The 26,721-nt window shown below is 44.6% G+C and overlaps 1 protein-coding gene across 1 annotated transcript; it reads right to left on the bottom strand.

Moving 5' to 3' along the window:
* Positions 1 to 589: 589 nt before the first annotated feature.
* LOC130303243 (uncharacterized) lies at positions 590 to 20,111 on the bottom strand. Its single transcript, XM_056551765.1, has 2 exons — positions 19,993 to 20,111; positions 590 to 1,178 (listed from the first exon to the last, which is right to left on the bottom strand). The coding sequence occupies exons 1-2, from the start codon at positions 20,109 to 20,111 to the stop codon at positions 590 to 592; spliced, it is 708 nt and encodes a 235-aa protein (XP_056407740.1).
* Between the last annotated feature and the right edge of the window lie 6,610 nt (positions 20,112 to 26,721).

The following is a 26,721-nucleotide window of genomic DNA, read 5'->3' as shown; positions in this document are numbered from 1 at the left end:
AAGCTGTAATACTAGTGTGTGAGACTGATGTGCGCATTTTCGCATATGCGAAAATCTGCATATGTTACTCTTTGCATATGCAAATGTTCACATATGTTAATTTTCACATGCTCAAATTTTTCGCATATGCGAAAATAAAACGAGAATATTACGAATATGCGAATATGCAAATATATTCGTCCATATATTTGCGAATATTCGCTAATTCAAATATGGCCTATGCCATATATGATGTCATTACGATGTACAATTGTTGGTACAAAAAACAAGCTTCATATGGGTCTTTGGGGGGTAAACTGGTAGGGTTACAACTATTAGAAGGCGAAGAGGAAAAAAATGACCCCCCTCAAAAAAAAAAAAAAATTTCATAAAGGAAAACTATATTTTTAATATGTAAAAATAAAAAAGTCAAGACCATAGTGTGAATATGCAGATAGACTTTATTAAAAGGAAAGTATTGATTGCTAATTGCAATATATATATATATATATATATATATATATATATATATTTTTTTTTTTTTTTTTTATTATTTTTTTTTTTATTTATTTATTTTTTTTTCTTTCCTTATTTCTTTTTTGGTATACAGCTAGCCCATTAATAATCTTTCATATGATTTATCATTATAACACCGGTCTTCCTGAACACCATTGATAAAGCAGTGAATGCAGTTATTTGCATCACAGCGCATTAAACCAATGTATTGATCTAAGGATCTCCAAGAAGCCCAGACCTCCTCCTTTGGCCTCTCTTTATCTTGCCAAAACACTTTCCCAAAAGCAAATACCCTGTCAACGGGAAGAGCATTAACGGTTCGAAGTTTATCTATAATATTATAATTCCCCTTATGTAGTAAACATTTTGATACACATGGAGAGTCCCAAGAAAAAAATATGGCACAGCCGGCAGTGGGTTGATGGGACAGCAGACGGGTGATCGGGGAATTGAAGTTGGGATCCAACAAGCGATATTCAGCATGGATGACAAATTTTTCTTGCTCCAGGTAGGAAGAGACGACCATTCTTTGTCCTTCATAGATTCCGTAGTTGCTCACTTTGTCATAGATTTTGACAGCGTCCTCTCCTTTCAGAGCTTCCTGTAAGACCTCATATGTTAACCCTCGGTTGCATTCATCCTTAGTGAACTTGACAAAGTAGGCGTACTGATAGGTAAAGCGCCTGCAAGTAAGGAAAAGTGAAAAGAGAAAGTATAAAAGTTAAATGTATAGATATTGCGTAGTGAACGTCTTCTACGAGCTCATATTAACTGAAAAATCTTTGGAAACTATACATTTCCTTAACATTAACCCCTTAAGGGCCCTTTTTCACCTCAAGGACTGAGACCTTTTTTGCAATTCTGACCACTGTCACTTTATGCATTAATAACATTGAGATGCTTTTATCGATTATTCTGAGATACTTTTTTCGTAACATATTCTACTTTAACATAGTGGTAAATTTCCGTCGTTACTTTCATGAAAATGTTGAAAGTTTTTGCATTTTTCTAACTTTAAAACTCTCTGCCTGTAAAATGGATATTCCAAATAAATTATATATTGATTCCCATATACAAAATGTCTTCTTTATATTTGCATCATAAAGTTGAGATGTTTTTACTGTTGGAAGATATCAGAGGGCTTCAAAGTTCAGCAGCAATTTTCAAATTTTTCACAAAATTTTCAAAATCGGAATTTTTCAGGGACCAGTTCAGTTTTGAAGTGGATTTGAGGGGTCTTCATATTAGAAATACCATATAAATCACCCAATTATAAAAACTGCACCCCCCAAAGTATTCAAAATGACATTCAGAAAGTGTGTTTAACCCTTTAGGTGTTTCACAGGGATAGCAGCAAAGTGAAGGAGAAAATTGAAAATCTTCATTTTTACACTCGTATGTTCTTATTTTTTTCAATTCAAGATATTTTTATTGTTTTTGTCAGAAAAGCACAACAGAACAAAAGGAAATTCACGTTAAAGGAACACTTAATACAAACAATTGAAGTTGTAGGTGAGCAACTGTAGCCCAGGATATCACAACTCCCCTCTTCTTAGGAAAGTACCGTATTTATCGGCGTATAACACTCACTTTTTAGGCAAAAATTTTTAGCCTAAAGTCTGTGTGCGTGTTTTACGCCGATACACCCCCAGGAAAGGCAGGGGGAGAGAGGCCGTCGCTGCCCGTTTCTCTCCCCCTGCCTTTCCTGGGGTCTAGAGCGCTGCTGTCGGCCCTTCTCACCCCCTGGCTATCGGCGCCGATAGCCAGGGGGAGAGAAGCGGCGCCGACAGCCAGGGGGAGAGAAGGGGCAGCGGCACCCATTGCCGGCGCCGCTGCCCCATTGCCTCCCCCCATCCCCGGTGGCATAATTACCTGAGTCGGGTCCGCGCTGCTGCAGGCCTCCGGCGTGCGTCCCCGGCGTCGTTGCTATGCGCTGAACGGCACGGCGCATGACGTCAGTGCGCCGCGCCGTGCATAGCAACGACGCAGGGGACACACGCCGGAGGCCTGCAGCAGCGCGGACCCGATTCAGGTAATTATGCCACCGGGGATTGGGGGAGGCAACGGGGCAGCGGCGCCGGCAATAGTGCCGCTGCCCCTTCTCTCCCCCTGGCTGTCGGCGCCGCTTCTCTCCCCCTGGCTATCGGCGCAGGCACCGATAGTCAGGGGGACAGAAAGGGCAGCGGCGCCGATAGCCATGGGGTGAGAAGGGCCGACAGCAGCGCTTTAGACCCCAGGAAAGGCAGGGGGAGAGAAGCGGGCAGCGACGGCCTCTCTCCCCCTGCCTTTCCTGGGGGTATATCGGGGTATACACGCGCACACACTTTTTTTACCCAAATATCCTTGGTAAAATGAGGGTGCGTGTTATAGGCCGGTGCGTGGTATACCCCGATAAATACGGTATCTAGCGCCAAAGCTAGTCTGGTAGAAAGTCTTGAGATCTTGTAGTGAGGAGTGCATCAATGATCAGGAAATAGGCAGTAAACTCGTACACATAAGATGTAATACAACCCAGTAAAACATAACATATAACTATAAGGGAGAAAAAAAAGATAAAAGATAAACAAGAGGAAGGGGTGGGGGGTGGGGAAAGGAGGTGGAGGGGAGAAAGGAGAGAGAAGAGGAGAAGAGGATGGAAAGAAAGAGAGGGATAGGAGGTAAGGGTAAAGGGGACGTGTAAGGACAAGTACCTCACAGGGCGGACCATCTCCAGCATCTCTTGGCAAGTTGTTTGAATGGGGGCTGGCGAGGTCTTCATGGTAAGTAGCAGATGCATGGCATAATAGTATACAGGGGGGTGGGTCTGCGCCTTAAATCGCAATACTGGTGGTGTTATGGTATAAGGACGTGAACTCGGGGGAGTTCAGGAAGGCGAGCCAAGGGCTCCAGGTGAGCGTGTAGCTACTCATCGTGTCTCTCGTGTCAGCCATCAGTTCCTCCATTCTGTGTATGTTGGACACTTCCTGGAGCCAGGAAGAAACAGTAGGAGAGACTGTTGTTTTACATAGTCGTGGTATTATTGTTCTGGTGGCCAACAAGAGATGCACAATTAATCTGGAAGTGTGTTTGGGCAGGGATGGGGGAAGAATAGACAGTAAGGTGATCTCTGGAGTTGGTCGGAGTTGTACTGAAGTTATGTGATGGATGACGTTGAGTACGTTTGCCCAAAAATCGGACAACGAGGGACAGGTGAGCCACACATGAAGCATCGTACAATCGTATGTTCTGATAGACCCAGTTTTTGAAATTTTACAAGGGGTAAAAGGAGAAAATGCCCCCCAAAATTTGTAAGCCAATTCCTCTCGAGTAAGGAAATATCTCATATGTGGATGTCAAGTACTCTGTGGGTGCACTACAAGGCTCAGAAGGGAAGGAGCGACAATGGGATTTTGGAGAGGGAGTTTTTTTTAAATGGTTTTGGGGAGCATGTCACATTTAGGAAGCCCCCATGGTGCCAGAAAAGCAAAAAAAAAAAACAACATGGCATACTATTTTGGAAACTACACCCCTCATGGAATGTAAAAAGGGTTCCGCTGAGCCTTAACACCCCGCTGAGCCTTAACACCCCCTTTGGTAATCTGTGCATGTTGGAAGTTGTAGTTATGCAACAGATGGATGCACACTTTTTCATAGAAAAAATGTGCCTCCAGCTGTTGCAAAACTACAACCCCCAGCATGCATAGACTACCAAAGGGCATGCTGGAAGTTGTAGTTGGAACTTCAACTGTTGCAAAACTACAACTCCCAGCATGCCCTTTGGCTTTCCATGCTGCGAGTTGTTGCTAAGCAACAGCAGGAGGTGAACAGGCCTCACCTCCTGCTGTATCCGGCCACCGGGACCGCCACCGCTGCTGCCAGCGATTCTGCTGCTCCGGTCGCCACCACCGATCCTGAGGGGACCCCAGCCGGACCAGGGCAAGGTAGGAGACCCCCGTCGGCCCCCATCGCCGCCATCTTCACCGTCCCAATTGCCGCCCAGCAGGGTCGGGATTGGTCGTTCGTTCTGACAGATCAATCACGTGATCGTGAGGCGGCACCCGTGCCACCTCACTCCTGCTGGGTAAGGGTGAATGGGGCTGTCTCGGACAGCCCCATTCACCCTTTTTTTTCGGGTCACCAGAGACCCGATTGACCCAGAATTGGCCAGTCTGAAATGACCCGCGATTTGGGGGGTCTCAAGACCCCCCAGGGGTTTGCACGGGGTTACTGCTGATAGATATCAGCAGTCACCCCGGTCCGCTCCCCGCTTGGCGAGCAGCAGGGTTCGGAATGCCCACGGGCATATCTGTAAGCCCTGTGTCCGAAGAGGTTAAAGGGGTACTCTGCCCCTAGACATCTTATCCCCTATCCAAACGATAAGGGATAAGATGTCTGATCGCAGAGGTCCCACCACTGGGAACTCCCGCAATCTCTCCTGCAGCACCCCTGTCATCTACTTCGCTCCGTTCCTGATGACGGGCGATAAAGGGACGAATTATCGTGACTCACGGCTCTGCCCTCTAATGACATCATGCCCCATCATGGGTGTGACGGCTGCCATGCCCCCTCCTATAGACTTGCATTGAGGGGTTGGAGCGCGACGTCACAATACTCCAGCCCCTGTATCGCCCATCATCAGGCACGGCAGGGATGTGCACAGACATTTTAGGGGGCTGATCTGAAAAAGAAAAGGGGTACTCCTTATAATTATTGATATACATTGCCACATAATGATGCCAGACTGCCCAGGGCACTTATAGGATGAACATTAAAAGGGCAGAGGCTCAAGCCCCACTTTCTAGTCAACCTGTGCATGTCCCTGATGCACATTGCAGGAAGGAGATATGGAAACAGGGCTTGGCTTCCAGCTAAGTGTCAATCAAGCAGGGAAAGAGATGGGAGGGAAGGCGAGAAGGCATTCCGACCCTCAGCTCTTCATGAGCTTAAAAATGCTTCTTTGAATCATTTTATAGAAATGCAGATAGGGCAAGGAGGCACTTGGTACCTTTCATATATGTATGTGCTTCCATAACATTTTGGAGGCACAGAGGGGGCAGCATAACCTTACAGGGGCACACATGGGGCAGGATTACCTTGCAGGGGCATAACGTTGGCAGCATCACTTTGTGTGGGTACAAAGAGGGCACATTCACCTTTCAGAGGCACAATGGCATTACATTTACATTATGGGGGCACAAGAAGAACACCATCGCCTTGTCACAAAGAGTGCAGCATCGTGTTGTGTGGGCACAAACCGGACATCTTGTGGATAAACATTCACCCTATGGGGGCACAAGGGGGACCTGCTTTTAGAAACCTAGATGCTAGTGCTGCACGTTTGGTAGCTTAAAAGACCCAACAATTCTGCTGTAAGTTACAGGTGGGTTACAGCATGGACCCCAATCTAACTTTTAGACGATGGTCCAAAAAATATTTAAAAGAGGGGGGGGGGGGGGGGTGTTTAAGACAATTCTTCCAAAGTACAGGTTTCTGAATCCCCCAAGTAACAATTTATATTGACGCTGAGGTTTGCCAACGTTTCCAATCGTAATGGTCGGCCATGCATTAAAAAGAGAGTTAAGTAGGCAGTCAGGTTCGCTACAGTGAGACCTACTCTAAGTTACATAGTCGCTCCCCCTCTAGGATGTCCCGATGCCCCACCGGGACACATGGACAGGGCTTGTTATATTGAGATAACCCATTAAAGGGGCACTCCGCTGCTAGACATCTTATCCCCTATCCAAAGTATAGGGGATAAGATGTCTGATCATGGTGGTCCCGGTGCTGGGGGCCCCTGAGATCTCCAGCAGCACCCGGTGTTCTAAGCACAGAAAGAAAGAACCCAATTTTAGTCTATAATTACCAGCAAAACCTGTCATTCATGGATGCGTTTTGTGGCTTCTTCTTGGTAAAATAAACATCCGGAACACTGCCTGGGGAGAAACTAACCAGCAAAGTCAAAAAGACCAGGTCAAACAAGCAAAACTATGTCAGATTCCAGAGAAAAAAACAGGAATAAGTTGAAGTGTCCAAACCAGAGGACAATGTCAGAAAGAACTCGCAGCACACAATGAAGTCTTTCAATAAGCTTTATTCAGCTAGGGAGAATGAACATGTGTGACTCAGAACCAAGTGCGAACCCAAACTGGACCAGAGGTCAAGCCGACTCAGGATTCTCCAGTCTAAATCAGAATCAAAAAGTTGAGATAAGCAAACAGTAGAACAAGCTCAGAAATGCTAGTGGTGACTGTAACACCAAAAAAGCCTCTGAAAGTTGTCACCCCTCATGTAAAGAAGACGTACATGAGGAATGTGATTACAGATAACTCTGAGCGGTCTACCTGCTTTATACACATACGGCCCCTCTCACAGCTCTACTACAATGTCTGCAGAACACAGCAGACCTGCTACAGTCCATATGTGGGGACCCTTCGTACCCATGATCCATGACAAGGTTGTGGGATTATGTAGCCCTGTCTGGTCACAGGTGACTTATTCCACTAGGACTATTGCAAAGTGGGCTGTCTGACCCCACCCTACGTGTATCGCACCAATACAGGTTATGTATGAAAACTATGTTTCATATATATATGTTTGAAAAAACTTTTGAAGTGAGTGAGAACATATCACAATATTGTGACCTTGCTGGAAAGTTTTTTCCTGACCTGTAAATAAAGTTATATACCAAAAACACTGGTGTAGTGAAGCTGCAAACATAAGGAGGGGGTATATACAGTGACCCCCCCGACCTACGATGGCCCCGACATACGATAATTTCAACATGCGAAGGCCTCTCAGAGGCCATCGCATGTTGAAGGCAGCATCAACATACGATGCTTTGTATGTCGGGGCCATCGCATAAACGGCTATCCGGCAGCGCTGACTGCTTCAGCTGCCACCGGATAGCCGTTTACGGTGCCCCGTGTGCTCCGGTGATGGTCTCCTACCTGTCCTCGGGGCTTCGGAGCGTCTTCTTCGGGATCCCCTCCATCACCGGCGCTCTCCATCATCGTCATCAAGTCGCCGCGCATCATCCAATAGGAGCAGCGTGCGTAGTAACGTGAGGACGGCGACATGAGACCAACGTACCCGAGTAGCAGAAACATTCCAGAGTGGCGGGGACACCACGGGGACGTGGCGACAGCGGTGGACAAGGGCAGCGGTGACCAGCGATGACGGGTCCGGAGCGGCGGGGACAGGTGAGTACAACTTCCTATACTTTCCATTGCATGGATCCCTCAACATACGATGGTTTCAACAAACGATGGTTCATTTGGAACGGATTGCCATCGTATGTTGAGGGACCACTGTAAATATCTAGACTTCCAATTGTACAGCATTCTATTAATGGACCATATCAAAGAGTCTGCTGGCCGCAGCTATAACCTACAAAGCCTACAAAAAGCAATACTGCAGAAGACCAAATGTCTTAATCAAAAATAAACAATCTTTACTGGTTACCAACACAATAATATATACATAAAATACATCATAAAAACAGAGATGACAGCAACTGAAAATGGATGTTTCTGGTGTCTGTAAAAATAGTGTCAAGTAATGCAAAACCAAATAAAGTTCCATATGGATTCTGTAAGTTAATCTTTAGTGTCGATCTGTATATCTACTTACAAGTTTTGTCTTATTTTACATAGTAACATCATTTATAAAGTTGAAAACAGACAAGAGTCCATAAAATTCCACCTGTAACCCTACTGTGTTGATCCAGAGGAAGGCAAAAAAAAATATATAAGGCTGATTGCCCCATGACGGAGGAAAAATTCCTTCCTGACTCCAATATGGCATCAGAATAAATCCCTGGATCAACGTTCCATCCACATAAATCTAGTATCCGTAACCTGTAAAATTCTTATTCTTTAGAAAAACACCCAGGCACTGGAACTTGTTTATTGATTCAAACATCACAACATCATGTGGAGAGAGTTCCATAGTCTCACTGCTCTTACAGTAAAGAATCTCTGTCTGTGCTGATGGTGAAACCTTCTTTTCTCTAGATGTAGAGGATGCCCACTTCCCATGGTTACCGTCCTAGATATAAAAAGATCCCTGTAAAGATCTCTGTACTGTCCATTCATATATTTGTACATTGTTATCTGATCCCCCTAAGACGTCTTCTCTCTAAACTAAATAACCAGAGATGAGCGAATCAAATCTGACGAATCCAAATTCGTTACAAATTTCATGAAAAATTTGATATGAAACGAATGTGAATATCGCCGCGATTCTATCGTGTGAATCGCTTAATTAAACTCCATTTAGTGCAGTCCAGGCTCCAGGGAATCTAAAATGGTGGATCCACATGTCAGTACATGGGGCAAGGAATCCTGGGTAGGCGGGAACAAGGGTAGGCAGGATGACCCTGAATCACATGCAGGAGACAGCCTATCAGCAGCCACTCACCCCTGTGATTTCACAGCCTCATGTAATTGGCAGCCATATTCTGGCCAGTCACTTCATCCTTTCACAGCAGAGAGATAGGACTGTCAGTACTTTGTGTGTTACACAGAAAAGCTTTTTCCAGCAGTGTTTAACCTCTTAGTCAGCGTTCTGGTGGACAGAAAGCAGTGCGTTTTTCCACTGAAAATAATTTTTACTGCAGCGATTAACCTGCCAGTCACTGTCTACAGCATTGTATTACAGAGAGGGGCAGAGAGCTTTGTGTTGCCTCATACGTTTGAACAAGCTGGCTCAGCTGGAGAAACGTTAGGAGAGGAGGGAGGAATACGTTTTTAGTGCAACTCTGTGTCTTGGTTCCACAAAAAATGGTCTGCTGGTTATACTAGTCTGTAGATGTTACAATACATACACAGCAGTCCTTTCCTAATAGTCTTTGAAAGAGAGAAAGGACAATTTTGGGTTTAGTACACAGCGACTGTGTGCTGCAGCACTGTTGTGTACTGCTGGTGTTGTGCACAAAAACTTACTTAAGAGTACTGTAGCACATTTTTCTTCCCTCATAAGTACATGCCACATACTTACATCTAAGTGGTGTACTATTTTGTTTCTGATAAAGTCTTAAGGGCCTATTAATGTAAAAGGCCAGCCAAAAGTACACAACTGCTGCTGTTCTAAACAAATACTGTTTTAAGCATAGTGAAGAGTTTTGTACTCCCCTCATATACGCACTAAGTGTGTCAGGCAGAGAAGTGCCAGGACGTGCACAGAGGAGTGGCAGAGGCCTAAATTCATCAGGTGCAGGTAGATGTTGCAGCAGACTAGTGACTGGTGGCATCAGGAGTCGCAGTGAGAGGCTTGATCTCCTGGTATCGGCTAGCGGTCATGTCTCGACCAGCAACCCCTCTGTCATCATCGATTGGTTAACAAGGTCATCCACTTCATCACAAGTGACATCTGACACCCCCAGTCAACAGTTGGTGGGTTCCTCAGACACGACCCTCAGTTGACATGGCCCAGGAGCAATCCCTGTCCTCCCATTGCTTCTCTCCTACGATGTTCCCTCCCATAAAGTAGTATCTTATGCTGTGGATTCAGCTCCACTATTCACTGAGGGCGATCTAATAGAGGACAGTCAGCAGCTACTGCCCAGCCAAGAAGTGGAGGAGGCATCCGAAGCTTCCTCCACTAGGCGGACAAGTAGTGATGAGGAGAGTGATGTGGTAGGCGGTGTTGCCAGCGTTCAGGGTCCTGAATCATACACTGTTGAGGAACCTGAGGAGGACATCAGTGACGTGCAGACACAACCCGATGATGATGAAGCCGATCCCACTTGGGAGCCGGGTGCAGAAGGGGCTTCATCATCATCAGGAGAAGTGGGTTGCAGGTTGCCCGTGAGGCAGCAACTGAGCAAGCAAGGTGGTAGCATGGCTGGCAGTCAGCATGGTGGCAGAAGTGGAAATTCTGGACTTCCCCGGGTTAGACCACTTGCTTCGCAGCAGCCTACCTTCCCGGGAGGTAGTGGAACAGGGGATCCTGGAGATGGCGGCAGTAGCAGTCAATTAGTGCGGACTGTAGGTGGGACAATCAGCTACTCGGCAGTGTGGCAGTTTTTCATCAAGCATCCGGAGGAGGTTAACATAGCCACATGCAAGATATGTCGGCAGAAGGGGAAGCGTGGCAAGGGTACCAATGTTTGCACCACGGCCCTGCATTAACATATACTGCGCCACCATAAAGCAGCCAGGAAGAACTTTGGCTCTGATGTGGTGTTCCAGCCTGCTGCATCACCCAGTAGCACGCCACTCCATTTTTCAGCCAGCCAAGGCTCCACCACCTCGGCCGAAGGGAGCTGTGTGTCATACTCTAATTGTCGCTCTAGATGCTCCTGCTCCTCCTACTTTTAGTCAGTCATTCTGCCAGCAATCCATCGGTGAAGCCATGTCCAAGAGAAAACTGTATGCGCCCACTCATCCAATGACGCAGAAGCTGAATGTGCTCCTGTCCAAGTTGCTCGTGTTGCAGTCCGTCCCTTTTCAAGTGGTGGACTCTGAACCTTTCAGATAATTGATGGCTTGTGCCAAGCTGAGGTGGAGAGTCCCAAGCCATCATTTCATTGCGAAAAAGGCAGTACCAGCCCCGCACAATTTTGTTGAAGAGGAGGTGGGCCAGTCCTTGAGCCTGTCGATGTTTACCAAAGTGCACGGCAGCACCGACGTCTGGAGCTGTAACTACGTTCAGGGACAATACATGTCCTTTACAGCCCACTGGGTGAATGTGATTCCTGCACAGCCACAACACCAACTTGGACACGTCACGCCGCTTCCTCCTCCACGCTCTTTGGCAGTTGGTCCTGTGACAGTGTGCAACTCTGCCTCCTCATCCTCCACCGTGTCCTCAGCCTCCACTGCCCAGTCCAAGTCTCAGTGGCCCTTCAGCAAACCATGTGAGTAGGGCACGGCGGTGTCACACTGTTCTTCATGTGGTTTGCTTTGACGAACGGAGTCACACCGGGGAGGAACTGCTAAAAGTCATTCATAAAGAAATAGGAGCATGGCTTACTCCACGAAAACTGGAATTGGGAACCATGGTGACTGACAACAGGAAGAACATCTTGTCTGGTTGTCAAGTGGTTCATGAAGTGTTCCCCCCATTTGCAAGACATCCTAACATTGGGAAGGAAACTTTGCATGCACTTCAGCCACTCGTACACTGCAAAGCACAACCACCTTGAGCTGCAGCTACAGAACGGTATCCCCCAACATAGTCTGATTTGCGACGTTGCCACACATTTAAATTCTACCCTCCATATGTTGGACCAACTGTACAAGCAAAGAAAAGCCATCACAAATTTCTTGATGATCCAAGCGGATAGGGGTACTCACCTGTGTAACTTCAATGTGAACCAGTGGCAGCTCATACGTGACACCTGCCGTTTGCTCAGGCCCTTTTAGGAAGCCACATTATTAGCCAGTTGCCAGGATTAGGGGATGGACAATGTCATTCCACTGCTTCATTTCCTACAACACGTGTTGGAAATGATGGCTGGTCAGGGCACTGGAGACGTGGCGCCTACATCTCACGGCCAAATGAGCCCTGTGGGGGCTGAACTGGAGAAGGATGAGGGGCAGAGCGGAGCACAGTTTAGTTTTCGCTAATTGCACAGTTATTTTTTGTCATTTGACAGGAGAGGAGGAACAGGAGCAGCCAGAGGAGCTAGAGGGTTATGAGGAAGGCGAGACAGAGGACCCAGACACACTGTGGCAATATGCAGTGGAGATGGAGGCAGGAGTCCCTCTGAGTCACTTGCACAAATGGCACGATACATGCTCACTTGCTTGCGTAGTGACCGCCAAATAGTCACCATTCAGTAACGGGATGACATCTGGCTCCTCATTTTATTAGACCCTCGCTTTCAGCACAAAATGGGGGCTTTGGACATTACCTAAAAATTTTTATGGTAGCACTAGCTACCATAAATCTTCAATTTAAATTTTAAAATTCCCCATTTTATTCTTAGGGATTGTGAGGCCCTATGGTCTCCTCATGTTGCCGCCAACTCCAGGCTGTGCCATTCTGCCAGATTATGGTCTCCTCATGCTGCTGCCACCTCTAGGCTCTGTCATTGTGCCGCCATGTGACTTCTTGTTAGATTGGGTTTTGTGGTCATACAGTATTAGTTCAAAGTAAACACTGGGACATTAAACTTGTGAATGTAGTATAAATCTTACATTTAAAAAAATGTATGTAATCTTTTCAAGACTGAGGCCCTATGGTCGTCTACATCATATAATTACCTGTGGAATTATCCCAAGAATCCAATGTAACAGCTTGGAATGATAACAATGAACCATAACTGATTAAATGAAACATTCTCACTTTCACAGTCAGGGGGGCAATGAGAGGCTGGGGCTGAGGACCTCCAGCTCGATTTTATGATACAAGTACTAACTTTTTTACTGCAGACACTTCTAGCTTTATGCTCCCACTTGTCCAATGGCACAGAAGCTGAATGTCCTCCTGTCCAAGTTGCTGGTACTGCAGTCCCTCACCTTTTCAAGTGGACACTCAGAGTAGGGGTGTGCGCTGAGTGGCAGGGGCTGGAAAATGTGGTAGCTCACCTTGCGGCAGAACGCCAGCTCGATGCTAACCAGAATGGGTAATCAAAAAATTTAAATAAATTCAAATTAAATGAAAAAAAAATGATATAAAAAATCTGCCACATCCAGACGCTCTGCTGCAGTGATTCTAAAAACGATGCCTGTAAACTGCATGTCATACTGAATAACATTATTATTTCACTAACACAGCACACTCCCTGCGTGTTTTGACAACGCAAAGTGTTCTACACACCTATTGGGCCTCTCTTTAGGCCAGAAATAGCTGTTTTTAATAGCGATTTGTTGCAAATAAATTCGGACCGAACCAATTTTTTTACGGAAAATTCTGGCAAATTGGCTGAATCGAATATCAAGTAATAATTTATCTTGGTCCTGTAATAACCCCCATACCATTATTATCTTTGTTGCCCTCCTCTGCACCCTCTCCAGTTCAGCCATGTCGTTCTTATATACAGGTACTCTGTACTTTACACAATACTCCATATGTGAGTACTGATTTGTAAAGAGGTAACTACGTTCCTGTCCCGAGCCTCTATGCCTCTCTATACATCCCATGACTTTGTTAGCCTTGGCAGCCCCTGCCTGGCACTGATCACTAAAGTAGAGTTTACTGTCCACCAGTCCCCAAGTCTTTTTCGGTAGAGGTTTTACCTAATGTCTTATTATTTAGCACATAATTGTACATTTAGTTTTTATGGCCCAAGTGTATAACCTTACATTTATCCACATTAAACTTTATTTGCCATGTCTGTGCCCCACGCCTCCAGCTTCCCCAGATCCCTCTGTAATATTATGTTATCCTCCTCTGTGGTGATCACCTGACCAAGTTTAGTGTCATCTGCAAATATAGAAATTCTACTCTGTAATCCCTCTACAAGGTCTTTAATAAACATATTAAAAAGAAGTGGCCCCAGTACTGCCCCCTGTGGTCCCCACTAGTAACTGTCACCCAATCAGAGTAAATTCCATTGATACCTCAGCTTCTTGTCACTGAGCCAGTTGCTAGTCCATTTACATATATCCTCCCCCAGTCCCAGCTCCTAATTTTATGTACTAACCTTTTGTGTGGCACAGTATCAAACGCCTTAGTAAAGTCCAGATATACAACATCCACAGCTCCACCCACATCCAATCTATACCTGACCTCCTCATAGATGATCAGATTAGTCTGACCGATCCCTCATACACAGCCTCACCCCGATCCAATCTATACCTGACCTCCTCATAGATAATCAGATTAGTCTGACCGATCCCTCATACACAGCCTGACCCTGATCCAATCTATACCTGACCTCCTCATAGATGATCAGATTAGTCTGACCGATCCCTCATACACAGCCTCACCCCGATCCAATCTGTACCTGACCTCCTCATAGATAATCAGATTAGTCGGACTGATCCCTCATACACAGCCTCACCCCGATCCAATCTATACCTGACCTCCTCATAGATAATCAGATTAGTCTGACCGATCCCTCATACACAGCCTTACCCCGATCCAATCTGTACCTGACCTCCTCATAGATAATAAGATTAGTCTGACCGATCCCTCATACACAGCCTCACCCGGGTCCAATCTATAACTCACCTCCTCATAGATAATCAGATTAGTCTGACCGATCCCTTATACACAGCCTCACCCCGATCCAATCTGTACCTGACCTCCTCATAGATAATCAGATTAGTCTGTCCGATCCCTCATTCACAGCCTGACCCTGATCCAATCTATACCTGACCTCCTCATAGATGATCAGATTAGTCTGACCGATCCCTCATACACAGCCTCACCCCGATCCAATCTATACCTGACCCCCTCATAGATAATCAGATTAGTCTGACCGATCCCTCATACACAGCCTCACCCCGATCCAATCTGTACCTGACCTCCTCATAGATAATCAGATTAGTCTGACCGATCCCTTATATACAGCCTCACCCCGATCCAATCTGTACCTGACCTCCTCATAGATAATCAGATTAGTCTGACCGATCCCTCATACACAGCCTCACCCCGATCCAATCTATACCTGACCTCCTCATAGATAATCAGATTAGTCTGACCGATCCCTCATACACAGCCTCACCCCGATCCAATCTGTACCTGACCTCCTCATAGATAATCAGATTAGTCTGACCGATCCCTCATACACAGCCTCACCCCGATCCAATCTATACCTGACCTCCTCATAGATGATCAGATTAGTCTGACCGATCCCTCATACACAGCCTCACCCCGATCCAATCTGTACCTGACCTCCTCATAGATAATCAGATTAGTCTGACCGATCCCTCATACACAGCCTCACCCCGATCCAATCTATACCTGACCTCCTCATAGATGATCAGATTAGTCTGACCGATCCCTCATACACAGCCTCACCCCGATCCAATCTGTACCTGACCTCCTCATAGATAATCAGATTAGTCTGACCGATCCCTCATACACAGCCTCACCCCAATCCAATCTGTACCTGACCTCCTCATAGATAATCAGATTAGTCTGACCGATCCCTCATACACAGCCTCACCCCGATCCAATCTATGCCTGACCTCCTCATAGATGATCAGATTAGTCTGACAGTATCGATCCCGCATAAACCCATGTTGGTGCTGTGTCAGAAGGTTATTTCCGTTAAGATTTTCCAGAATGGCATCTCTCAAAAATCCTTAAATATTTTACCCACAATAGTAACCAAACTTACAGGAAATAGTAAATTGGTCCTAACACTGTTATTAGAGGCCACTGGTGTTCGATTATTACTTCCCATTATCGGTTGATACAAGGTATTTATTATTAGAGTGAGTGTTGCACTTTTCGTTCTACTCCCTTACCAGTACACGTACATATGTGTTTACCTCAATCGCTTTGTTCATATACTCTGGCCATACGGCCCATGAAACCACCTGTCAACCTTAAACAAAATGGAAGACATTTCTTCTTGTTGATCAGTATACACACATACTTTTTTCCCTTAAAGGGGTACTCCGGTGAAAAACTTTTTTTTTTTTTTAAATCAACTGGTGCCAGAAAGTTAAACAGATTTGTAAATTACTTCTATTAAAAAATCTTAATCCTTCTTGTACTTATTAGCTGCTGAATACTACAGTGGAAATTCTTTTCCATTTGAAACACAGAGCTGTCTGCTGACATCATGAGCGCAGTGCTCTCTGCTGACATCTCTGTCCATTTTAGGAACTGTCCAGGGTAAAAGGAAATCCCCATAGAAAACATATGCTGTTCTGGACAGTTCCTAAAATGGACAGAAATGTCAGCAGAGAGCACTGTGCTCATGATGTCAGCAGAGAGCTCTGTGTTTCAAAAAGAAAAGAATTTCCGCTGTAGTATTCAGCAGCTAATAAGTACAGGAAGGATTAATATTTTTTTAATAGAAGTAATTTACAAATCTGTTTAACTTTCTGGCACCAGTTGATTTAAAAAAAAAAAAAGTTTTTCACTGGAGTACCCTTTTAAGCGCTGCATTTGTCTAGGTCCACATACAGCGCACAAAGCCTCATTTTGCCCATATATAAAAAATAATTAGACTAATAGTTGGGTGAACAGTAGACATCTCTCTGTAGAAACAAAAAAAGGGAACAAAAAGAGCACAACTATGTGCAATTATCCCCAACAATTAATGTAGGCACAGATGTTACAAAAGTCGGCTTTTATTTGCCAGATTTATAACAGTTAAAGACAATGTGTTTCGAGGGGCTGAACCACAATGAAAGATAACAAATCACATGACCTGAGGAAGAGGTGTTCCAGCCCCTCGAAACGCGTTGTCTTTTACTGTTATAGTTCTAGCAAATAAAAGCCGATTTTGTTTATTATTATTTTTTTGTCCGCCTTGGTTTATGCCATCATGGCTCGTTGTATGCCGAGCGTCTATGGATCAGTATCTTTAACCCCTTAAGGACTCAGGGTTTTTCCGTTTTTGCACTTTCGTTTTTTCCTCCTTACCTTTTAAAAATCATAACCCTTTCAATTTTCCACCTAAAAATCCATATTATGGCTTATTTCTTGCGTCGCCAATTATAATTTGCAGTGAAATTAGTCATTTTACCCAAAAATGCACGGCGAAATGGAAAAAAAAATCATTGTGCGACAAAATCGAAGAAAAAACGCCATTTTGTAACTTTTGGGGGCTTCCGTTTCTACGCAGTGCATATTTTGGTAAAAATTACACCTTATCATTATTCTGTAGGTCCATACGGTTAAAATGATACCCTTCTTATATAGGTTTGATTTTGTCGCACTTCTGGAAAAAATCACAACTACATGCAGGAAAATTTATACGTTTAAAAATGTCATCTTCTGACCCCTATAACTTTTTTATTTTTCCACGTGTAGGGCGGTATGAGGGCTCATTTTTTGCACCGTGATCTGAAGTTTTTATCGGTATGATTTTTGTTTTGATCGGACTTTTTGATCACTTTTTATTCATTTTTTAATGGTTTAAAAAGTGACTAAAATACGCTTTTTTGGACTTTGGAATTTTTTTGCGCGTACGCCATTGACCGTGCGGTTTAATTAATGATATATTTTTATAGTTTGGACATTTATGCACGCGGCGATACCACATATGTTTATTTTTATTTATTTTTTACACTATTTTATTTTTCTTATGGGAAAAGGGGGGTGATTCAAACTTTTATTAGGGAAGGGGTTAAATGACCTTTATTAACACTTTTTTTTTGCAGTGTTATAGGTCCCATAGGGACCTATAACACTGCACACACTGATCTTTTACACAGATCACAGGCGTGTATTAACACGCCTGTGATCAGAGTTATCGGCGCTTGACTGCTCCTGCCTGGATCTCAGGCACGGAGCAGTCATTTGTCGATCGGACACCGAGGAGGCAGGTAATCGGACTCCCGGTGTCTGGTCAGATGTTCGGGACGCCGCGATTTCACCGCGGCGGTCCCGAACAGCCCGACTGAGCAGCCGGGTCACTTTCACTTTCGCTTTAGAAGCGGCGGTCAGCTTTGACCGCCGCTTCTAAAGGGTTAATACCGCACATCGCCGCGATCGGCGATGTGTGGTATTAGCCGCGGGTCCCGGCCGTTGATGAGTGCCGGGACCGACGCGATATGATGCAAGATCGCGGCGTGATCCCGCTTCATATCGCGGGAGCCGGCGCAGGACGTAAATATACGTCCTGCGTCGTTAAGGGGTTAATCCCCTCATTTGGAGGTATCCACTACAGACTTTGAATAAATAATCTATGAGACATGGAGCTCAGTCTAATCTAAACCTATGAATGATAACAATGGTCAGGTTCTAGTTTTGTTTTGACATTTATTGGATTGAAACAATGCACAGTTACTACCTACAATAATGGACTGATCCAATGAACTGTCCCAGTTTTCTCTCAACTAACTGTTGACCAAACCAAGGCACAGTCACTACCTACAATAATGAATCGATTCAATGAACTGTCCCAGCTGTCTCTTACCTTACTGTAGACTGAACCAATACACAGTCACTACCTACAATAATAGACTGATCAAATGAACCATCCCCCCTCATCTAATTGTGGATTGAACCAATGTGCAGTCACTACCTCCAATAACGGATCGATCTAATGAACTGTCTCAGCTGTCTCTTAGCTAACTGTGGACTACGGTAAAACCAATGCACAATCACTACCTACAAAAATGGACTGATCCAATGACCATCCCACCTGTCTGACAGCTAATTGTGGACTGAACCAATGTGCAGAAACTACTTACAATAATGGACTGATCTGATCAACTGTCTCGGCTGACTATTAGTTAACTGTGGACCGAACCAATGCACAGTCACTACCTACAATAATGGACTGATATAACACAACAGCTCATATGCTTAATCGTACTATCTAGAAGGAATGATGGGGGTAATCACCCCCTCCTGCTCGACCGATTTCAGCCAAATAACAATAGGGTGGACCCACTCTGACTAGGTGGCCCTGACATGGCAAGTGGGCTTGTACTTTTTGATCAAAATGTATCATGACAACCTGTTAGTTTTTGAAATTATGCTGAGAAGCAATAAGAGCATAACACAAATGGTTGATGTGCGGCTATTTTCTATTTGTGTTGTGCATTTTTAGTCTCTCCCTTCTTCCATGGCCAGCACTCCACACAACCCATTCGGCCCAGGTGTTTTTAATTAGCAGGATACTACATAAGGGTTTCCTCCTGGCATTCTCCAGCCCTCAGGCAGGGAGCACAGGGTAGGCTTCACACTGGTGTGGTGCTCTGTGGCGGCTATTGTTTCTGTGATGCTTTGTCTGTGGGGTGGTGCGGCCCAGAGCCAGGGGCTTGGTCAGGCAGCAGTGGGGCTGCCTGGCCACTGGGTCGCTCCCCCTGTGGGCTTGGTGTCTCGGAGGCAGTAGTCACCGGCCGGCGCTATGCTAGTGTCAGGTTAGGGACCCACTCGGACGAGGTGGCCTTGACGTGGCGAGTGGGCTTGTACTTTTTGATAAAAATGTAAACTAACAATGTGTTAGTTTTTGAAATTATGCTGAGAAGCAAGTAGATCAAATTACAAATGATGGATGCGCGGCTATGTTTCTCTATTTGTGTTGTACAATAGGGTTGAATATCCACCTCTAATGTGTTATTGTGTAAAATTTGAGACAAGTATATCCAAGAACACAGACAAAGTCCATCCAAACAGTAAACATTTCAGTCAATAAATTAAAATAATAATAAGAAATAGAGAATATTGACTGTGTGTGTTGGGGACTCTTACTCTTTTTAGAACGCTGCCGCTTCACTCCTGTTATCTTTAGTATCTTGCATTGGCAAGTATTAGTTATAAAGTTATCTGGCAGGTTATATATTATCTCAATAAAGCATTAATTATAGCTTAAATAAGGGTATTTTTGCCCCCTTTGTGGCTGTACATTACACAGCTCAGCCAAGACACCTCTCAGGCAATATAAGTCCATTATAGGTGTGTGTACATTATTCCATACTGTCTCTATATACTTACGAAGTGAACCTCTGGTTGATTAAGTTGTTCGCTCTTCCCACTTGTTCCTCAGTAAGCAGCGGAGTCACGGTCAGTATACAGCTCCAGATACAGAGCGCGGCCAGGATCATGTGTCTCATCCTCGTCTGTAACTACAAGAATAGATAAACATACATGAAGCCCTGCCATAGGAAAGATATACAATAGGATCACCATTTTTGGGTATGTTATTAAAAAATGAGGCTGCTCCAATTACATGGCGTGTTGTGATATCAGGATATCCCACCATTTGATGGGTAACTTTGCTACATCTGTATCTGTTTTATACAGTGACTTCAATGCACTAGACACTGATATGGGATAGAAAGCTCTAGAAGATAGAAAGTTCCTGCTCTGTCAACCAATCCTGTCTTTATCTGTGAGCTGGATATCTTGTGGTGTAGAGGAGGAGGAGGTGGAGTTTGTGTACAGTATAGAAAGCTTTGTTCACATGGGACCTCAGCCCAGCAAATACTGCAGATACACAGTAATACCAGTCCTCTACCAGAGGTTTTCTATAGTTTTTTTCAAGTATCCTCTACCAAGAATGCTAGTGGTCGAGAGGACCACATCTGATTAGTCAGCAAGGAAAGTCTAAACAAGTACCTCGTTGCATTCTATGACCTCAAAGGGCTTCATGCCAGGCTTGGTAATCCAAAGTGGCTAAAATGGCTACAATTGTCTGCACCCCACCATTGAGAACTGTAGAACACAGAGCCAACTGGAGAGCAGCATGCACCACTTTGGAGAAAAAAGATTTCGAATTCTGGGTACAATGAACTCTTTAGAGACTGTGGAAAACACATGTTCCTAATCAATTGGTGCCAGAAAGTTAAAACGTTTTGTAAATTACTTCTATATAAAAATCTTAATCTTTCCAGTACTTATCAGTTGCTTTATGCTCCAGAGAAAGTTGTGTAGTTCTTTCTAGTCTGACCACTGTGCTCTCTGCTGACATCTCTGTTCATATCAGGAACTGTCCGGAGTAGGACAGGTTTGTAATGGGGATTTGTTCCTGCTCTGGACAGTTCTTGACATAGACAGAGGTGTCAGCAGAGAGCACAGTGGTCAGACTGGAAGGAACTACACAACACAGAAGCTGATAAATACTGGAAGGATTAAGATTTTTATATAGAAGTAATTTACCGATCTGTATAACTTTCTGGCACCAGTTGATTTGAAAACATTTTCTTTTCTCCTGGAGTACCTCTTTAATAACATTCAAATTATCTGGTGTCAATGGCGCCTCTCAGGAGTGGGAAGTATTGGGCAGGAAATCAGATCAAATGAGAAAATCATCAGAAAGACCGTTCTTGTGTATGTAGGGGTTACAACCTCCCTGTAACTTACAAGCGTGGGAATTTCGGTCCCCACCGCGCGCGTCCCCGCTGATATCTAACAGCAGGCACCCCGTGCAAATGCCTAAGGGCATCATTAGACCCCCCCATGTCAGCAATCTTTGCAAATCACCAGTGAAATCACACCGGTGATTTGCGCCGATTCCGGGTCATACGGGTCTATGGTGACCCAGAATATAAGAGGGATCAGGGTTGTCCAAGACACCCACGATCCCCCTGAAGGTATAGGATCTCCCTGAAGGTGTATCCCTGCTATTGCTTGTCTAGAAGCGATGACCAATAGCAGATCGGGGGCAGGGGGGTTAACTTTCGGTTTCCCCATTCTGCCCACCCACAATAGGCAGGGCAGAACAGGGGAAAGCGAGGAGGACCGGCGTCGGAGGTCCATTTACCTATCGGCAGCAGCAGCTGGCGGCGATCAGCGGTGGAGATCGGCGGGCGCCATAGGACGGCGATGCGGCTGCCTGGATCCTACGGAAGTCGCTGAGTTGCCTAGCAACATCTGGAAGGCTACAGTTTGAGACCACTATACAGTGGTCTCTAAAATGTTGCCCTCCAGATGTTGCAAAACTACAACTCCAAGCATGACCAGACAGCTGTTTGCTGTGTGGGCATGCTGGGATTTGCAGTTTTGCAACAGCTGGAGGGCCACAATTTGGAGATCAATGTGCAATGGTCTCTAAACTGTAGCCCTCCAGATGTTGAAAAACTGCAAATCCCAGCATGCCCAAACAGCAAACAGCTGTATTGGCATGCTGGGAGTTGTAGTTGCGTACTTCCAACTGCTGCATAACTACATCTCCCTGCATGCCCTTCGGTGATCAGTACAAGCTGAGAGTTGTAATTTTGCAACAGCTGGAGGCACACTGGTTGGAAAATAATGAGTTAGGTAACGGAACCAAACTGAATGTTTTTCAACCAGTGTGCCTCCAGCTGTTGCAAAATTACAACTCCCAGCATGCACGGTCTGTCACTACATGCTGGGAGTTGTAGTTTTGAAACAGCTGGAGGTTTGCCCCCCCAACATGTGAATGTATAGGGTACAGGATACATTCACACGGGTGAGTTTACAGTAAGTTTCCTGCTTGAAGTATGAGCAGGCAAATTTTTCGCCGCAGCGCAAACTCCTAGCGGGAAACTCACTGTAATGCTCCACCCTTGTGAATGTACCCTAAAAACACTACACTACACTAACACATAATAAAGGGTAAAACACAACATATGTACCCCCTTACACTGCCCCCCCCCCCCAATACAAATGAAAAACGTATTATACGGCAGTGTTTCCAAAACCGAGCCTCCAGCTGTTGCAAAACAACAACTCCCAGCATTTCCGGACAGCCACTGACTGGCCAGGCATGCTGGGAGTTTAGCAACAGCTGGAGGCCCCCTGTTTGGTAATCACAGGCATAGAATACCCCCTTTGTCCAACCCTATGCAATCCCTAATTTAGTCCTCAATTGTGCATGGCGCTCTCTCACTTTGGAGCACTGTCGCATTTCAAGGAAACAGTTTAGGGACACATATGGGGTATTTCTGTACACGGGAGAAATTGCACTACAAAGTTTGAAGTTTTTTTTTCTCCTTTTACCCCTTATGAAAAGGAAAAGTTGGGGGCTACACCAGCCTGTTAGTGTAAAAAAATTAAAATGTTTTCACTAACATGCTGGTGTTGCCCCATGCTTTTTATTTTCTCAAGAGGTAAAAGGAAAAAAAGACCCCCATAATTTGTAACGCAAATTCTTCTGATTACAGAACTACCGCATATGTGGGCGTAAAATTATCTGCGGGTGCACAACAAGGCTCAGGAGTGAGAGCGCACTATGTACATTTGAGGCCTAAATTGGTGATTTGCACAGGGGTGGCTGATTTTACAGCGGTTCTGACATAAACGCAAAAAAATATATACCCACATGTGACCCCATTTTCCAAACTACACCCCTCACGGAACGTAACAAGGGGTATAGTGAGCCTTAAAACCCGACAGGTGTTTGACTAATTTTTGTTAAAGTTGGATGGGAAAATGAAGAAAACATTTTGTTTCGCTAAAATGCTGGTGTTACCCTAAATTTTTCATTTTTACTAGGGAAAATAGGAAAAAAGCCCCGCAAAATTGGCACCACCATTTCGTCTGAGTAAAAACATACCTCCTATGTGAATGTAAAGTGTTCTGGGGGCGAACTACAATGCTCTGAAGGAGCACCATTGGGCTTTTGAAGAGAAAATTTGCCAGGAATTGAAGGCCATGTGTGTTTACAAAGCCCCCATAGTGCCAGAACAATTGACCCCTCCACCACATTTGACCCCATTTTGGAAACTACACCCTTCACAGAATGTAATAAGTGGTGCAGTGAGTATTTACGCCCCACAGGTGTCTGACAGATTTTTTAGAACAGTGGTCCATGAAAATGAAAAATATTTTTTTTCATTTGCTCAGTCCACTGTTCCAAAGATCTGTCAAACACCAGTGGGGTGTAAATGCTCACTGCACCCCTTATTAAATTCTGTGAGGGGTGTAGTTTCCAAAATGGGGTCACATGTGGGGGGTCCACTGTTCTGGCACCACGGGGGGCTTTGTAAATGCACATGGCCCCTGACTTTCATTCCAAACAAATTCATTTTCCAAAAGCTCAATGGCCCTCCTCCTGCCCGCAGAGCACTTGACGTCCACACATGAGATATTTCCAAACACAGAAGAAATGGGGTTCCAAATTTGGGGGGTGAATTTCTCCTTTTACCTCTTGTAAAATGTAAAATTTTCATTTGCACATCCAACTTAAACAAAAAGTCGAGAAATACCTTTGAGGTGTTAAAGCTCACTGTACCCATTGTTACGTTCCTTGAGGGGTGTAGTTTCCAAAATTGTATGCCATGTTTTTTTTTTTTTTTTTTGCTGTTCTGGCACCATAGTGGCTTCCTAAATTTGACATGCCCCCCAAAAACCATTACAGCAAAATTTGCTTTCCAAAAGCCAAATGTGACTCCTTCTCTTCTGAGCATTGTAGTTCACCCACAGAGCATTTTACATCCTAACATGGGGTATCTCCATACTCAGAAGAGATGGGGTTGCAAATTTTGGGGGGCATTGTCTCCCATTACCCTTTATAAAAATGGTGAATTTGGGGAAAAACTGCACTAGTGAGAAAAAAATGTTTTTCCTCTATGCGTCCGACTTTAACAAAAAAGTTGTCAAACACCTGTGGGGTGTTAAGGCTCACTGAACCCCTTGTTACGTGCCTTGAGGGGTGTAGTTTCCAAAATGGTATGCCATGTTGGGGGCTTTCTGCTGTTCTGGCACCATAGGGGCTTCCTAAATGTGATATGCCCCCCAAAAACCATTTCAGAAAAACTCACTCTCCAAAATCCCATTGTCGCTCCTTCCCTTCTGTGCCCTCTACTGCACCCGCCGAACACTTGACATACATATATGAGGTATTCCCTTACTCGAGAGAAATTGGGTTACAAATTCTGAGAGGATTTTTCTCCTTTTACTTCAAAAACTGGGTCTACAAGAACATGCGAGTGTAAAAAAATGAAGATTTAGAATTTTCTCCTTCACTTTGCTGCTATTCCTGTGAAACACCTAAAGGGTTAACACACTTACTGAATGTAATTTTGGATACTTTGAGGGGTGCAGTTTTTATAATGGGGTCATTTGTGGGGTATTTCTAATATGAAAGCCCTTAAAATCCACTTCAAACCTGAACTGGTCCATGAAAAATTCAGATTTTGTAAATTTTGTGAAAAATTGGAAAATTGCTGCTGAACTTTGAAGCCTCTGATGTTTTCCAGAAGTAAAAACATCTCAACTTTATGATGCAAACACAAAGTAGACATTCTGTAATTGTGAATCAAAATATAATTTATTTAGAATGTCTATTTTCCTTACAAGCAGAGAGCTTCAAAGTTAGAAAAATGCAAAATTTTCAATTTATTCATAAAATTTTGGAATTTTCACCCAAAAAATGATACAAGGATCGACAAAATGTTACCACTAACATAAAGTAAAACATGTCACGAAAAAACAATCTCGGAATCAGAATGAAAGGTAAAAGCATCCCAGAGTTATTAATGCTTAAAGTGACAGTGGTCAGATGTGCAAAAAACATTCTGGTCCTACCGTGAAAATTGGCCTGATCCTTAAAGGGTTACTCCTTCGCTAAGACATCTTATGCCCTATCCAAAGTATAGGGGATAAGATGCCTGATCGCGGGGGTCCTGCAGCTGGGGACCCCCGTGATCTTGCACACAGCACCCTGTTAGAATCAGTCCCTGGGGCACGTTCGCTCCGGGTCTGATTGCTGGCGATCACGGGGGCTGGAGCATTGTGACGTCAAGGCCTCGCCCTGGGTGACATCACGCTCTGCCCCCGCCTATGGGTGGGGGCATGAAAGCTCCGGCCCCCGTGATCGCCAGTAATCAGACCCGGAGCAAACATGCTCCGGGGACTGATTCTAACTGGGTGCTGTGTGCAAGATCACGGGGGTCCCCAGCAGCGGAACCCCCGCGATCAGGCATCTTATCCCCTTTCCTTTGGATAGGTGATAAGATGTCTTAGCGCCGGAGCAACCCTTTGAGGGGTTAAAAGAAAGAATAGATTTATTATATTATTTAAAGAGTGGTGAAAAGGAAAATGTATATATGAATTTGCCATGATTGACAGTGTGCGGTGAATATATGAAGAGTAAATGACATCGGGATCATGTGACACAACAATGTGATCTGTAGTCATAAAGTTTTATAGGCTCGGGGGCTGCAGGGTTTATATCCTCAGGACTGAGGTGTGGACTCTCTTAGTGATTGGTCTCTCACTGATAAGACACAATGAGGAAACAATTCTGGAGAACAGACGATTCTTAGGAAATGTTTTCTTACACCTGCCCCTTCACTTTGCCCTTGGTCTTATATAAAGAGTAAATAAGGGAATATATGTGGGGGATAATATCAGGACAGTGTCTCCAGTACGTGCTCCCTCAGTCTCTGATCTGTGGACACAATTACATCTGGAAATATATTTGTAGTAGACACTGAATCACTTATCTGACTATGGAAATGTTTTGTATCTCTGTATTTTCACCTGTAGAATTTGTGAACTTTTCCATCTACAGAACTATGTTGAGGTCTAGAGCGAGGCCAGTCCAAGGAGACCCGGTCTCACGAGAACTTTGGAGGAAAAGTGGCCACAGAACATTCCAACTTTACCGGGCTGTTGAATGCAGCTTCAAGATTATTAGCAGCACAAGCTGACTTGACTTGACTTAGAGGGGTACTCCTGTGGAAAACTATTTATTTTCTCAAATCAACTGGGTCCAGAAGGTAAATAGATTTGTAAATTACTTCTAAATAAAAATCT

Source organism: Hyla sarda, unplaced genomic scaffold (genome assembly GCF_029499605.1).
Source record: "Hyla sarda isolate aHylSar1 unplaced genomic scaffold, aHylSar1.hap1 scaffold_1197, whole genome shotgun sequence".
In the NCBI taxonomy this organism is placed as follows: Eukaryota; Metazoa; Chordata; class Amphibia; order Anura; family Hylidae; genus Hyla; species Hyla sarda.
This window is presented reverse-complemented; position numbering and strand designations above follow the sequence as displayed.

Coding starts and splice junctions, on each gene's coding strand:
- LOC130303243 (XM_056551765.1), bottom strand. CDS start 20,111: ATGAGACACATGATCCTGGCCGCGCTCTGTATCTGGAGCTGTATACTG. Junction 1,179..19,992: donor ATCAACCAGAGGTTCACTTC/GTAAGTATATAG, acceptor CCTTACTTGCAG/GCGCTTTACCTATCAGTACG.